Below are 14,946 nucleotides of genomic sequence, written 5' to 3'. Positions count from 1 at the left end.
AGTTTCTTGTGACACTGGCATTTAGATGCCTACTATTTCAATTGGCTAAAAGCGGAATATTAACATTGCTATTTTTAATATATATTTTAATATTATTTAATACTAAGAGTCACTTCTCTTTGCACCAAAAACTCGCATTCGAAATTTTTCACTACAGTAATGTATCCCCTTACTACATATTTCATATATAGGTAAGTTAAAGTAAAAACTGTTTAGGTTAGATAATCCTGAATTTATCACCATTTTCATTGTATCAATCATAGTTAAGTAATATTTGAAGTGGATGAGGGTGTATGTATGATTTATTATAATTTACTTTTGGTTCGAAACAAATGACATTATATCATGGAGTAGTGTCTTTTATTTTAATATTTTCATTAATATTAATATATTTATTCACCTTGAGCATAATAAACTTAAAATGGGCCATTTTTAGTTACAAGAAGAAGACCATCACTTTTGTTTAAATATACGTTTTTGTTAATAGCCCTAACAAAGGGGGAATTTTACAGACGTATTGAATTTGCTTGCTGTGTTATTATAGGACAAATTTTAAGAAATGAAAGGTTCCCTATAATATAACTATAGAGGGGGCCTTTCTATCTAAATGCCGAGTTGAAGAAATTACAGCTTCTAAGCTACCAATTAACAACTGTTAAAGAAACTGTCTGGAGACTTGAGGCATTTCATCGACGTCTTGCTACTGAATAACATCAAGTTACGATTGTTTATTTCTCAAGGTGTATAACTATGCTGGGAATAAAGGTAAAGTCTTTGAACGACTGTTATAGGATCATCATATCAGTGAATAGTCAATTAAAGTGTTAATTATTTGAAAAATCCATACACATCCTTCCGAATATAACAAATATAATATATAAATATCACACATTAGATAGTAGGCCTTAAATTGAACAAAGCATTATTTGGACCATGGTCCTTTTCCGAACACGGAAAAGATAAATTAAAATTTTTCTTTCTTAAATAAGCATTTTTTTTTACTTTCACTTACCTATATGTGGAATATATAATAAAAAAAAAGGATTACGAACGTGATCAATTTCGAAGGAAAAATACGTTTTGAAATCCCCTCTATCCGAATATCAAATCTCGCTGAATGGTTTATGTGTGTGTGAACAGTCTAGTTCAAAAACAAGAAGTCGGACGAAACTTAAATTACATATTTAAAGCAGCTGTATGCCTGGAAGTTACAACAAATTTTTCGATAGAATCGACTTAAAGAAGAGTTACTTTATAGAATCGATTTTATATTTTTTTTTTCGATTTTATCAAAAACAGCTCTAACAATTTTGCCTAAACTCTGTATATCAAGTGATCTAATATCAGCTACGTCTTATTTTCATTAAGATAGTTCAACAGATGGTGAATACTAATTTTCAAAAAATCTCCTAAAGTTTTATGTAATTTTTTTATTTGAAATAATATACTATTTTGGCATTGTTAGAGGTAATAAAATGTATAAATACGGACTAAGAAAGAATTTTATGAATCTCTAAAGGAGTAATAGGGACAACAGTTTTGAGACTTAAAAATTGAAGACAAACATAACCATACCGGATTTCTCCCAATTTCAATCATGTTATATTTTGTTAAGTTGTATTTTTGGCATGAATAAATTTAACAATATTAATTAATTGAACCTCGAGAAAATCTTAATTACGAACTTTTATGGCAACAGAAAAATAAAAATTTACTGTTTGAAATTTTCGCCTTCCTTGGTGGTAAGTGAATATTGTGTGTTTGTTTGTTTTTGTTTAGTAGCTCCAAACTTCATTGATCATCAATGCCATTTATATTTTATTTAATTTTGCTTATATTTGTTTATTTTTTAATTTGATTATTTATATTTTTTTCTCCCGTTCAATGTCATATTTTTTGTCAGTAAATGTTATGATTTTAAAAACTGAAATCCTAATTCTATTGTTTTATTATTTATTGTGTTGTATTATTTTCTATTTATTGTGTTTTAAAAAAGGTAATATACATTTTTTTAAATTTATTATTAAAGTCTCAATTTTTTACTAAATAAAACAATCTTTCTAGCAGTTTTAAGTCATTTTTATTACATTACCACCTATATTTAGCATTTGTATTATTATAAAATAATAAATAATAAAAATATTTAAAATAGCTGGTGAGGAAAATATATATTGCTTAATTTATTACAGTTAAAAGTTTTTTTTTTAATATCGCTTAGTACAAGACTTTCACAATAAACTCGTTTTTCTTGAAAATATCTTTTTCTTTTGTTTATTTTTCAAGGAGAATATTACGCCCCCATCAGATATTTTGTTTTCATATTTTTTATGAATTAAAAGTTTCTTTTATTAATTTGACTGAAAACTGATACTTTGAGGAGATAGAATTTCACATCATATCATTGCTTTCACAAAACATAATTGAGTTTCTGCTTATTCTGTAACAAACCTCAACTTAAATAATACGGACTTGAAGTTTGATAAGCGAGAAAGTTTTCTTAAAGACGAAAACCGGGCTGATTAAAAAAAAACCGAATAATTTGATGGTTTACAAAAAGAATTTCTTTTTTTCTACATCTCAACAAACGACTTATTTCGAATCCTCATACAAAACTGAAAAGACAAGAAACCGCTCGTCGATTCCGACTATTACAACACTTATTAGACAAACGATGTAAACTTCAATAGTTCATAATAGTTCATTTGGTCTGATTCCCTACAGAAAATCTGGTTATTAAAATTTTATATTCGTTTTTTCTTCTTAGGCGTCAAAACTTTTGTTCCTGAAGACGGTATAAAAGTATAACATAATTTTTATAAATTGAAATTGGTGAAATATTCTTGCCTTTAAATTTAATAAAATTATTTACTCTGATATTGAAAGTTTTTATTTCAGTTGGCTTCTTATGAAACCGATCCAGCAAAGTTGACTGTATTCAGAAACTGCCTAATCTATGCTGGAGCTTTGAACGACGGTACTTTGAAGTCGAAATTCTTTATTTTTTACAGAGCCTACGGGCTTATTGTAGGATTTCTACAATATGCAATAATGGTCTGTACTTGAAGAGTTTTTTGTTTTGTTTTTTATTGGTCTCAATAAAAAATACTTTCACCGATTAGATTTGATAAGACTCGTTATTTTTAGGCAACTAAAACAACTGAATTTATGACAGTTGTGGAAGTTTTCCATTGGATGTGTGACTTTACAATAATGACGTCTATGACAATGTCTTGCCTCTATTATAATCCAATTCTTATAAGAATGGAAGCGAGGATTAAAGCAGGATTCTTTGATTACGGTGGTCCTCTTACTCCAGAGCAAATCAAGGTTGGTTTATATTATAATATAAACATTCATAAAGGATAATTAAAAATTTGAATTAACACTGCCATTTATTGACAAAATAACTTTCAAACAATGTAATTGTTGTGTAATTTATTTGCTCGAGATTATTAAAAATTATCAATTTTCGCCATCATTGGTTAATGAAATTATATTATACCTCTAGATAGTATAAATTCTAATGGATCTGATAATAATTTGGATACTTTAGAATGATAGAGCATTTTTATTTACTTTAATCATTAATTAATCATCAATCATTAAACATTTTAGGTAGTAAAATAACCGTACTTGGGTATGCTAGGCTGATGGTTTGGTATAATTGGGTTGATGACGAGGAAACTATAATGCAAATACTGTTTAATGAACTGAATGTAACAACGTTGAAAAAATATATTGTGCTGGTAGTGGGGGTTCGAAATAAACTTTCCAAAACTGCCAGTCAGTATTAAATAAAAAATTATCATTAAGTATTATTAAATTTAAAGGATAAATGTTTGAACTAATAAAACCCCAAATAGCAGCATAATATCAAAAATAAAAAGGATTTATTTTCTCATAAACAAAAAAAAATAATATAAGATAACTACTTGATTAAAAGGTACAATTTAAAAAAAAATAAAATCCACTATTTACAAAAACAAGAGTTAAACATTACTGAAAAAGTACCAAATAATAAATATATACGAGTTGAATTTTAAAAATTCAAATTAATTATTAATATTTAAAAAAAAAAAAGATCTTATTCCAACTTATTTGGTAACACTATAACAAAAAAAAAGTTTGTGGTACCAAGACTCGAACTCGGGATCTCTATTTCGATCGACATAGGTCTCCGAGTGATCTCGTCTTCCAGGGCCGTTTCATAATGAAGTACAAAATAATACTATTAAATCTTGTAGTATGTATTTGATACAATTTCACTGATTTATACAATTCTGATAGATAATTTTTTACTTTTAAACTCATGTAATATCACTAATAGTCGTCCCTATCATGAAAAAAAATGTATCAGTGCTTGTACTTCATAGTTGGGTACTTATATTTATGGACTAATACTATTAGCTTTCCTTATGAAACAGGGCCCTGGTGTGTAATAATGTGGTTTGTGTACTGTGGTGCCAGAATGCCCCACCGTGGGCTTAGCAGTAATCATAAAAAAAAAAGTCCATTGAGTGTCAATCTGATAAGATTACAGCCGAATCACTAAGACTGATTGACGGCACTTGGTCCAAGTTCCGAGGCATAAGCCTGGTATCGACTTAACTCTTATATTGTATTCAATACAACAATTCTGCAAATACCGCAAATAAACAATATCTATATAATGTCAACACCTACCCAAATATATACGAGTATACCTAATATTACCAATAGGGACAAATTTCGGTGATATAAATATAGAAGGAAATACATATGAACATGCGTACATACATATATAGGTGGGAAGGTTTAAGTATTTAGGTTCTACGGTAACTTGAAAAAATGAAATTGATAAGGCAATGAAAGCGATGTTAAAGGTGGAAAATTATTTTAATCTTTCAACTTGGAAATTGCTTAGCTCGCGCCTTCGGTCCAATTTTTAGTGGCCTTGGAGACAGCGTTTAAGTGTATCTGCATCGAACCTTCGGGTTCGCTAAGCCTTTGTTATTATTATTTCATTAATCATATTTTTTCTTCAGGTGCGAGCAACCATGAATAGAAACAGCCAGCTTATGAGTAAGTTATATTGTTCTCTTTGTTACTGTGGATTAGTGGCGACCTACATACACGTCTTCTTTGCTAAAAAAGAATATTTACTACCCTATCCGATGTGGTTTCCTCATGAGATTCGCAATATGTACCAGTAAGTTCAGTCAAAATAATTATAGGTATGTTCCAGTACGAATAAGGTAGGATGAAAATAATCGGTCATTTCAGATTGTGCTATATCCAAATAAAACAATAATTGCAAGATTCTTCTTTTAGTTAGCATATATTTTTGAGATACAAAATTCGGTGAGTTAGTTCAATAGCGAAAAATGGCGATATGTTGTCGAAAAATTGGCGCCTAACTGTATGAGACAAGTCCAAACTGTTAAGGGTCCTCTATATGTTGGCCGCTCGCCTCGAATTGGAGGCATGTAGAAAAGCTCGGTGTGGTTTCAGCCATTGCACTGGGATTATCTTATTTTTATTACAAAAAAAAAAGAAAATATAAATAAATAAGCGTATATTATTGAGGGTACGTAGCGCGCTGAAGTTGACAGCTGTGACCTGCTGCTACCTACTGGTCTTCAAGCGAATCAAAATTTTTACAGAGCGGCTAAGAGCCGTTACAGCAGGACTTTTGCCATTTTAAAGAATAAAAACTAAATAAGAGTTCTCTTTGAGCTGGTATCTTACAGGCTCTGCCTCTGCCGGCATATGCATTGTTAGTTATAGTTACTTCCTTAACAGTGAGTAGCTGGTGAATCAGATAACTTTACCACTAATTTGGTACTTGAATAATCCTGTTATTTCTCACTTCCTTTTCTTGGTGCTTTTCTGATATCTGTATACATAACCAAAAGTGAATACCCTAAACCAGATCTGCCCTTCCACATGGATCTAAGACACATACCCTTAGAACTTTCATTCCCCACTTGATCGTTGGTGAATATCCTGTAGAGTGTGGTTTCTATTCCTCAAGAATCTGAGGAAAATAGCTTTAGGACTTACCTCTACATGACTATAGGCGATATACTATGAATATAGCCGCAAATTCGAGAATTCAAGACGAATACACTTGGAATTCACTGTTCATATTTGGAAGAATAATTTCCCACCACACTCGATCTCCCTATCCAGCTAATCTAATCTTTCTGATTATGGATGTACGAGGTCCTCTGATAATTGTTCATCTCACCTCCTAAATTGGTTTCTGGAATAAACATACACATTGATAATAGTAAAAAAACAATGATTACAGTGTATGTTATAATCCACAACAATTGAACTTTCGGTGTATAACCCGTTCCAAAATATAAGAGAAATTGAGTAAGCAAGAGTACATGAACTACTGGTTGAGTTCATTCTGTTTTTGAAGGGACTCCGTAGCTTTCATCAGTAAACAAGGCAAAAACTGTTAAGCCTCTTCAAAAAGAGAATGACACCGAATTCCCAGTTTTTTATCTGATTTTTTCCTTGTCATGGAAGGGATGATAAATAAAAACATGCCTACCCACCATGTGGAGTAACATTTATATACTGGTATGCCGAAATCAATTATTTACATTAACCATAATAATTTATATTCCATCAATTTAATCTAAATAATGTAAATAGCATATTGTGAAATTTACAAGTTACAGCTTATATTTGTTATAATTACATTATTATGTTTTCTACAGAAGGTTCTAAACTTTTTCAGATATGTTTTAACTTTGATACATGTATTCATTGTTGCTGAAACAATGACTATTTGTGCATTCAGTCAGTTAAGTGCCTTTGTCGCCCTTTCATCACATCTCATTGCTCAATATAAAATACTTATTATTGCTATTAAAGAGATTGATTTGATTGCTGGGACGAAAGCTACTCCTGAGGAGAAAATCTTAAAAATGCATGCTAAATTAAAAACATGTGTAAAGCATCATGTCATCATTAACAAGTAGGTTGAATGATTAATTAATTTGCTTCTTTTATGTTCTTAAATATTGTATAGAAAAAAATATGGTAACCACGACTCCTTTACATAACAGCAAACAGACAAATAACTCCTAATCATCAATTAGGTGTTTGAAAATAATAGTCCACAACTGGAAACTGACCCAGAGATAGTATTTTGGGGAAAGAAGAGATAAGAGGGGAAAAATAGAGAGAACTATCAGAGTAACTACAGAAATTTGAAATCCTCATTGAGCAGCCCAGGATTATGCTATAAATGTTTTTGGTTTTTTTTTTTAATGTTTGTATATATTGTTCCTTAGAAGGGGCCGACCATTTTTATTTTCTAGTCATAAGACATCAAAAATACTTTAATGCCCTATCTGGTCAAGGATTGACAAGATATCTCAATAAATAATTATTTAATGACCAATGACACATTTTGAACAAATTTAAAACTATTATATAATCATTAGGATTTTATTTATATGTTTCTGCCGACTAGGGTCCCTTGTAAATAAGCCTGGGCCTTATTAATAGGTTTTGAATTTTCATCAGGTTTATAAAATAATAAAATGGAAGAAGTTCAACAAACTTACTCTATTTAAATTTTCAAAAATTGAGCTTAAAATATACAAATGTACAATCACATTCAGCAATTTTTTACTTAATTTAAGGGAAATATTTTAAGTAAAATTTTTCCTGGACAAAAAAGTAAAAACACACAGTTACTCACAAGTACTGGTAGGTATATTTTAAACTCAGCTCATATTTTTTTCAGTGGTTATTTTGTCAGATAAATTTACTCTTTTTTCCCCTCTGTGGGTCCCTCATTGTCAATACAACTATAACTATATAACTACATTGAGCAACTGACTTGATATCAATATTACTAGAGCAAAATATATAAAAACTAATAATTAAATATAATGTAAGGTTTGCTATGTATATTATGTGTGTGTATATATACTATGTATAGTGTGTATATATACATATATTGAATTTATTCATATATTTATCAAATGTATTTATACTATGTATTTTATATATTTGTATTATGGATCTCTATTGGGCACCAATTGAAAAAGTATGCGATATATTTAACTCAAGCACTAGATACCATAGACCCCCTTGCTATGGTATGCTAGATATGAATATTTATAATTAATCATTGGAGTTCTTCTCCAACTGTGTCACGGTTACCATTTTACTATGCTATTATTATGAGGTGGCATGGGGGGATTCTTAATTATAAAGTTAAAGTCTTGGTTGCTTTATTTTATACTTACAATTATATATCCACATGCATGAATATTGTTATGAGAGAGCACGATAGATCTGTTTCCTTATACTTTAATTATTGTACTATAAATTGAGAAGTACCAGTTGGGATCTGACTTTAAGTTTACCAATTCTATCATTGCCATTCAAAATATGACTGAAAGGTCTTATTTGTCTTGGTGCATTGGTTGGCTTGGCAGTTGTCATCCATATTCGCATCACTCTGCAGCCTCCCGGCAGCCGTCCATCAACTCACTGCAATGTGACTTCCTCCTACTCCCTCTAACTGGTCTTTGAATCCTGTCTCTCTCGAGACTGCTCCTCCTTGGATTGGCTGATCTACGACTCCCTCTCAACTGTTCGGCTGATCTTCGACTCCCTCTCACTGTTGTATTTCTCTCTCCTCCTGCTCTTTTTACTCCTTTTCTCCCCTCTACTTCTAATTCATCCCCCTTTCCGACCTCCATTCTCCTCATTGGTCCATTTAAGCTCCCACTCTCTTTTACTTATCCTTCAGAGGGGGTGGGCAGGTCATTGGTCTTTTGGTCCTAGTCGGTTTTTTTTTCTCCCTTTTATCTTCAAATTAAGGTGGCTTTCCTCCTTCGACAGAGGTCACCTTTGGCCCGGGATTTTAGAGTGCCCAGGTGTGAGATAAGGGCTGTCTAATGTAATATATCTAATGTCTATGTACCTTCCTAGTCACAGCTGGTATATATATACATATTACTTTTAATGTTTTGCCATCAATGTCAATGACCCAAGTGAGGTAGTTCCTTTAACCCCTTATCAGGTATGACATGCCGACAAAAGAACTTACTTTATATTTAAATTTCCAGCTGGTCCCTCTCATACATATCAGCTCATACTAGTTCAAAATAACTTTCTAGAATGATTTTTTTTTCTTTAGGTATTTTGACGATTTGCACAAGTTGTTTAGCATTCCTCTATTAACAACAGCTATATTCATATGCTTAGCGATTTGCACTCTTGGATTCATCCTTTTAGTGAGTTTAATGACAGGACTATTTAATATTTATCTTATTTTATAATTTAGACATTTACAACAAAAATATTTTTTAGTCGCCTAATGTTTCAGTACCAGTTATTGGAGCTCTGATCATATTGTTTCTTCCAGAAATGTTTATTATCGTTGTTTATTGTGTATATGGACAAAAAGTAGCTGATGTAGTAAGTACATAAAATTTACAAAATATTTTAAAAGGAATTATATATATATATTTTTTTTTTACATCAGAACAAATATTCTGACAGAACAAGGCTTATTATAAAAACACACAAATTTTCATAACACCTAAACAGAAAGCAATGAAATAAAAGCATAGGGAATAAAATTAGATGTTTATTTATTCAAAATATATTCATCCTGATTGTTATAAATTATTTACATAGTTAGAGTTAATTATTTATGTTATTATCAGAAGGCTGAGCTAGTCTGATTCTAACCCACTTGAATTACTTCTCTGGTCTTCAGATAAAAATCAGTAGTTACTAGTTTTGTAATTAGAAAGATAATGTTATTTATTGTATCATTTATCTGACAGTGCTTCATTCATCATCAACATTTTAATTTTATCCATGATATTACTTCATTAATTGTTTAGTGTGAAGAATTTGGACATACTATTTACTATTCAGATTGGTATACTAAACCGTTATCTGTTCAAAGAGATTTTCTTATGATATTGATTGGAAGTAGAAAGAAAAGGCAACTCACTGGCTTTGGTCTTCATGAATTTTCAATGAAAGGTTTATCTGAGGTAAGTTTTTATATTCATATGATTTACTTTATAATGGTATAGTGAACCAAGAAGGAAATTTTTCAGATAGTGGTCATGAATATAATTATAAAATAGAGTTGACAATTTATTAAATATTGATAATGCAATAACTACTTATAAAATATCGATAATTGTAGTTCTTTACCAGAACTAGAAATTTAATTAAAGGGATGGGGTATTTGAACAGACTAAAACAGATTCAGTCTTTTTTGTTAGACCCAGTAACAATTATTTGTCTGATATTTATATCAAGTCATGTACTCAATATAATACATTTATTCCTGTACTTATTTATTTATATTCAAATGTAAACAAATAAAAAAATAATTTAAAACACTACAATGTAATGCAAATAAAGATCACTATAGGTTCCTGAGATCCACCTGTTGCACTGAAAGTTAAGTTAATGTCTTATTATTCTTTCTTTCAGGACAATTCCCTAGCTTTACTCTCTTCAGCCCTCTTTTGGTCAGTAGAGAGATCTGGTTTTAATTTTTTTATTTTAATGAATTAAGGTCATTCCATTAATTTTATAACTAAACATTTATTCACACATTTCTGATACTCAACATTTTTTTTTAATATAATATAAGGCAATACATAGCGAAGTTGATGTTTGCCTAAAGATAATCAACATTATAAGTTGATAATTTCTTTCACATTTATAAACAAATACAATCTTTGTTCTGAGCAGTTATGTGATTTGAGGACATTTTATCCTATGGTAGATATTAATTTCCATTTAATTTACTATTTGGGTATTTTACCATTTTAGTTTTGAAGCACTTCAATGTATATATTCAATGTAATATATGCACATATTCGTTTGCCTTTGTAATTTTGTTTTTCTGATATGCTAGTCACTGTGTTTTAGATAATTAAGGCAACATTTTCATACTTCAATATGCTGAGGGCCATGAATTGAATCTTAAATCAACAATAAGAAATGAAATCAGGAAACTTGTTTTTTTTAGAAAATGTTAAATTGAACAATGTAGAAAATCTTATAAATAAATAGCTATGAAGGACTTTCTCAGCGTTAACCATTCTTCATTCACCTTCTATATTTTAGACTTGCCCCTCAGGTTTCGGTATTTTTAGTATTGATAGAATACTAAGAGGTATTTAAATTTGAAAAAATAATCTTTATAAAACAAGGGCTTCTTCGTCAGAAATTTACATCCTTGAATTAACATATTTACCATTTTTTTACTATCATTCATTCTAAGTTTAGGAATTTCATTGATGAATATTTTTTCATTTGACATGAATTATTTTATTCCAAAGAAATATTAAAGAAAATTGACTACAGTAAAAAAATACAATACTATTAAAGAAAAGAGAAACATTTCAATTTGAATTATATCCACACAAGTATTCTACTTTTGGAGCAAGTCCTTTTCTCGTGCCTTACTGTTCCAAATTCCATATGTAAAGTATATGAATGTTCCTGTAAATGTAAAAAAAATATGGATTTAGGGAAGGTTTTATAAAGAAAGACAAAGATTGTGTTTCATAAACAGATGCCAACATCCAACTGAGCCAAACAAAGGAACAGGGTTCTCCCATTGTTCGAAGCAGTGTTATGTTATTATAAATATGTTTTATTATTTCCTTTCATTTATTACCTTATTTTATTATTATTAATAGTATATATATATTAATTTTATTGCATTACTCCAACCGTACCTATATTAATTTAATGTTTTACAAACACTTCATTGAGTCCTAGGTTCAAACATCCCCAACCGGTCTTCTGTCTTTTGTAGATGATTTGGGCTTCTCTTCTATTCACTGCATCCAGACTTTTCATAGTCAGGATTATAATGTTCACCAAAATCCCCTCCAATGTCATTATAAACATTTGGTTCAACAGGAGGTTTAACAATATTTGTTGTACCATTTAATTCCTTTTTCTTTCTGGGTTTCTTTTTATTCTTATTATGAATATAATTCCTACTTTCTTCTAAATTTTCTGCTTTTCAATCCACATTTTTTCATCAATGTCTTAATTACAGTAATCTCCATTAAATCTAGGGTGTTCTTCGTCTCCTTCAGTATAAAAATCTTCAGAAAAAAGTTTCTTCATCTTTTGATGACTTTGTCTAGTTTTTCTGTGTTAATATCTTCTATTTCTTCATCTTTGAAACAAAGTCCTGGGTCACCAGTTAGAGCCTTTAGTTCTTGTAACCTTCCTCCATTCTCAGTTTCTTCTTTTTTCTTGGCGCTATTTAGCTTTTCCTTCATTTTTTACTTTAATGTTTACCAACACTTCACCACTTTCATTGTCAGGACCTGAATCACAATTTAACTCATTTTTAACAAAATTTTTAATAATTTATTGATCTTCAACATCAGTTAACATTTTAGGTGCTTTGGATTCTCAACATTCTTCATTAACACCAGCTGTACAGCCTTTAACAAACATAGATGTTTCATTTTCAATTGAATCAGGGGAAAACTTAACATTTTGACCACAATAATCTTTACCTGAGACTGCATCAACTATATCATCATCATTTGATGTTTGTTGGTGATCTGGTTTTTCTTGTTCTAACAGTACAGGAACTTTGTCTTCATCGATCTCTTACATGCTTCCTTCCTGGGAAAAGATGACTTCATTTTCCTTTTCAATTCCTTGGTTACAGAAGTCTTTTGCAAATAAAACTGGCTTTTAGACAAAAGTTTGACTTTTTATGATATGTCTGTAATGCTTGTTTATTCCTATTAAGGTTATTTCTTCTTTCAAAAGACAAAAGTATTGGCCTTAATTCACTGAATTTAATATTCTTTTTTACCAAAATAGTGTTAACAACAGGATCATAATGGAGTGGTAAGCCTTCTACAATATACCTCATTGATTCTCTGTCTGTCAGAGATTTACCCAGTTGAGCTATCTCTTGGACTAAATATTGAAGCCTCGTACGATATTCATCCAATGAACACCCTCAAACCTCTCTCTTAATTTTTCCCAAACATTTTTTGCTTCTAATCAATGGCAATATATCATCACTAACTGTTAAAATAATAGTAGACAGTACCTCTTTATTTTTCCTGGTTCAAGCTGCATCTTCTCCAGTCGGCAGATCTTTTTCAATTATTTTTTTATATAAGCCCTTTGCTTCTAAAAATGTTTCAATTTTCTTCGACTAGATCATATAATTTTCTGCTGCAAGCTTTTCAATGTTGAATACTGTAGCATCCATTGTCGTCTCTGTTTCATTTCGGCGGTTAGTCCTAAATAAAATCACAAAGCTTACGTATCCATTAATATAGATAAATAACTCTTGTCACTTAACCTTTTACACACTAAACCACGGTCTGCTACCAATCTGTTGTGGATTTAGGGAAGGTTTTATAAAGAAAGACAAAGAATGTGCATCAGAAACAGGCACCAACACTGGACTGAGCCAAACAACAGAACATGGTTGTCCCATTGTCTGAAGCAGTGTCACCATCTACTGTTTTATTTACAAATTAAATAATAAAACTTATTTTCTACAAGAGTTTATAAGCTTTACAAGGTATTATACAAAGTAATACTTCACATTAGTTCAATAAAAAAACATCATTTTATTTACAAATATTGATACAAGAATGTATATTTTATTTATTTATTAAGGGGATGAATCAATCAAACAAAACCGAGATCTCCTTTGCTTCACAAAAACACATCTAAACTCACATTAAAAATTAAAATGGTTCCTTTTTAATTTTTTTTTTAAAAATAGAACACAAGAATTTCATAAATATAGTTTATAGTTTCATTTTGTTCAGTTCTAACAAACAATTTTTTTCCCTATTTTAGTAGAAATATTTACAAATAAAATACAAAATAGTTCTTTATTTAATTTTTTTCCGATATATTAATTTTTTAAGAAGGTTCCATATTATATAATAATTATTGTACTCACCAATAGACATCCACATAAATAAAATTATCCAAGACTCAAGAGAATATAAAATACATATTTGAGCATTGACTAATATGCATAAGACAGGAAGTATCGGTTTAAAACAGGAAGGTAAAAAAACCTGAAAACAAGAGAATTACATTTTCTTTTTATTATAATAAAACATTTTTTTGGCGTTTAATAAAATGTTTCTTGAAAAGCATTCTTTCTAAAACTAATCAAATTGTTCATTATATAAAGGTCTGAATTCCAAAATCACCTATATATACTTTTTAGCAAAATTAATTCTCTGAGGGTAGAAAAAATTTGTTTGTAAAACATATTTTTGGAACTAATGATACTGCTAAAATTAACAATTCAATCATCAAAATAAATTACGAAAGTAAGCATTCTACAAAATCATAACTTTTTTTGTTAAAAATAATTCTTTTAAATGAAATTACAGGCTCTAGTTTCAGCCATTTGGCACTTTACCTCTTATCTTCTTATAAAAAATTAAATTGTTTCTAAAACCATTTTTAGTATTAATTCTAGAAAAAATATGTTTTTATAAAATATTACAAAATATTGATTACCTGTAATCCTAATCGAGCTGGGGAGGAAGGCTGATTTATTATGATGGACATTATAAAAATGTAAAAACCAATTATTAAAAACAGAATAAACACTGTAAGTTTGTCCCCATTCTTCAGCCCCTCACTGCCAAATAGAAATATCAATTGTGCTGGAAATGCTGTAACAACTGAAACAAAAATTATTGTAAAACTCATTATTTTTTTTCTCATACAAGAAATTTTTTTGAAAAAACAAACAAAATAATGAATTAAATCCTAACTATTAAGTGTAATGTGTTCCAAAAACTAAGTCAATTTTTCTATTTTTTAATGTTTCTATTTTTTTCTTTAACAGTTTTAGTTTTAGATCATTTTGAGGTGAAAGGATTTCTCCTAAAAGCTGTTGAATTAAAGTGTATAATATATAAA

At 29.7% G+C, this 14,946-nt stretch overlaps 2 protein-coding genes across 6 annotated transcripts in view; one reads left to right on the top strand and one right to left on the bottom strand.

Annotated features, from left to right (window-relative positions):
* Nucleotides 1-11,308, top strand: part of LOC106692425 (odorant receptor 85b) — a 259,507-nt gene extending 248,199 nt beyond the window's left edge. For 2 of the 4 annotated variants that reach the window (XM_067052112.1, XM_067052113.1), the window contains 8 exons: nucleotides 2,896-3,051; nucleotides 3,145-3,327; nucleotides 5,025-5,188; nucleotides 6,734-6,973; nucleotides 9,158-9,254; nucleotides 9,331-9,438; nucleotides 9,873-10,028; nucleotides 10,924-11,308. In XM_067052112.1, the coding sequence (XP_066908213.1) occupies nucleotides 3,049-3,051; nucleotides 3,145-3,327; nucleotides 5,025-5,188; nucleotides 6,734-6,973; nucleotides 9,158-9,254; nucleotides 9,331-9,438; nucleotides 9,873-10,028; nucleotides 10,924-10,974 (1,002 nt within the window). In that variant the 5' untranslated portion in view covers nucleotides 2,896-3,048 and the 3' untranslated portion in view covers nucleotides 10,975-11,308. Of the gene's footprint in view, nucleotides 1-676; nucleotides 766-2,895; nucleotides 3,052-3,144; nucleotides 3,328-5,024; nucleotides 5,189-6,733; nucleotides 6,974-9,157; nucleotides 9,255-9,330; nucleotides 9,439-9,872; nucleotides 10,029-10,909 lie in introns of those variants that run through there. The other 2 variants (XM_067052110.1, XM_067052111.1) reach the window with 2 other exon arrangements.
* A 48-nt stretch (nucleotides 11,309-11,356) lies between these two features.
* The window catches only part of LOC106692421 (high affinity cationic amino acid transporter 1), a 29,344-nt gene continuing 25,754 nt past the window's right edge, over nucleotides 11,357-14,946 (bottom strand). The window contains exons 11-14 of one of the 2 annotated variants that reach the window (XR_001344958.2): nucleotides 14,539-14,705; nucleotides 13,964-14,084; nucleotides 13,091-13,286; nucleotides 11,357-11,499 (exon numbers count right to left, since the gene is read on the bottom strand). Coding sequence is in view for 1 of the 2 variants with exons in the window: in XM_014438368.2 (XP_014293854.1) it covers nucleotides 11,429-11,499; nucleotides 13,964-14,084; nucleotides 14,539-14,705 (359 nt within the window). In the remaining variant the exon portion in view is untranslated. The remainder of the gene's footprint in view (nucleotides 11,500-13,090; nucleotides 13,287-13,963; nucleotides 14,085-14,538; nucleotides 14,706-14,946) is intronic. The other variant, XM_014438368.2, reaches the window with a different exon arrangement.

Source organism: Halyomorpha halys, unplaced genomic scaffold (genome assembly GCF_000696795.3).
Source record: "Halyomorpha halys isolate HHAL.00 unplaced genomic scaffold, Hhal_1.1 Scaffold56.1, whole genome shotgun sequence".
NCBI lineage: Eukaryota > Metazoa > Arthropoda > Insecta > Hemiptera > Pentatomidae > Halyomorpha > Halyomorpha halys.
The sequence above is the reverse complement of the archived record's forward strand: the minus strand, read 5'-3'. Positions and strand labels throughout refer to the sequence as shown.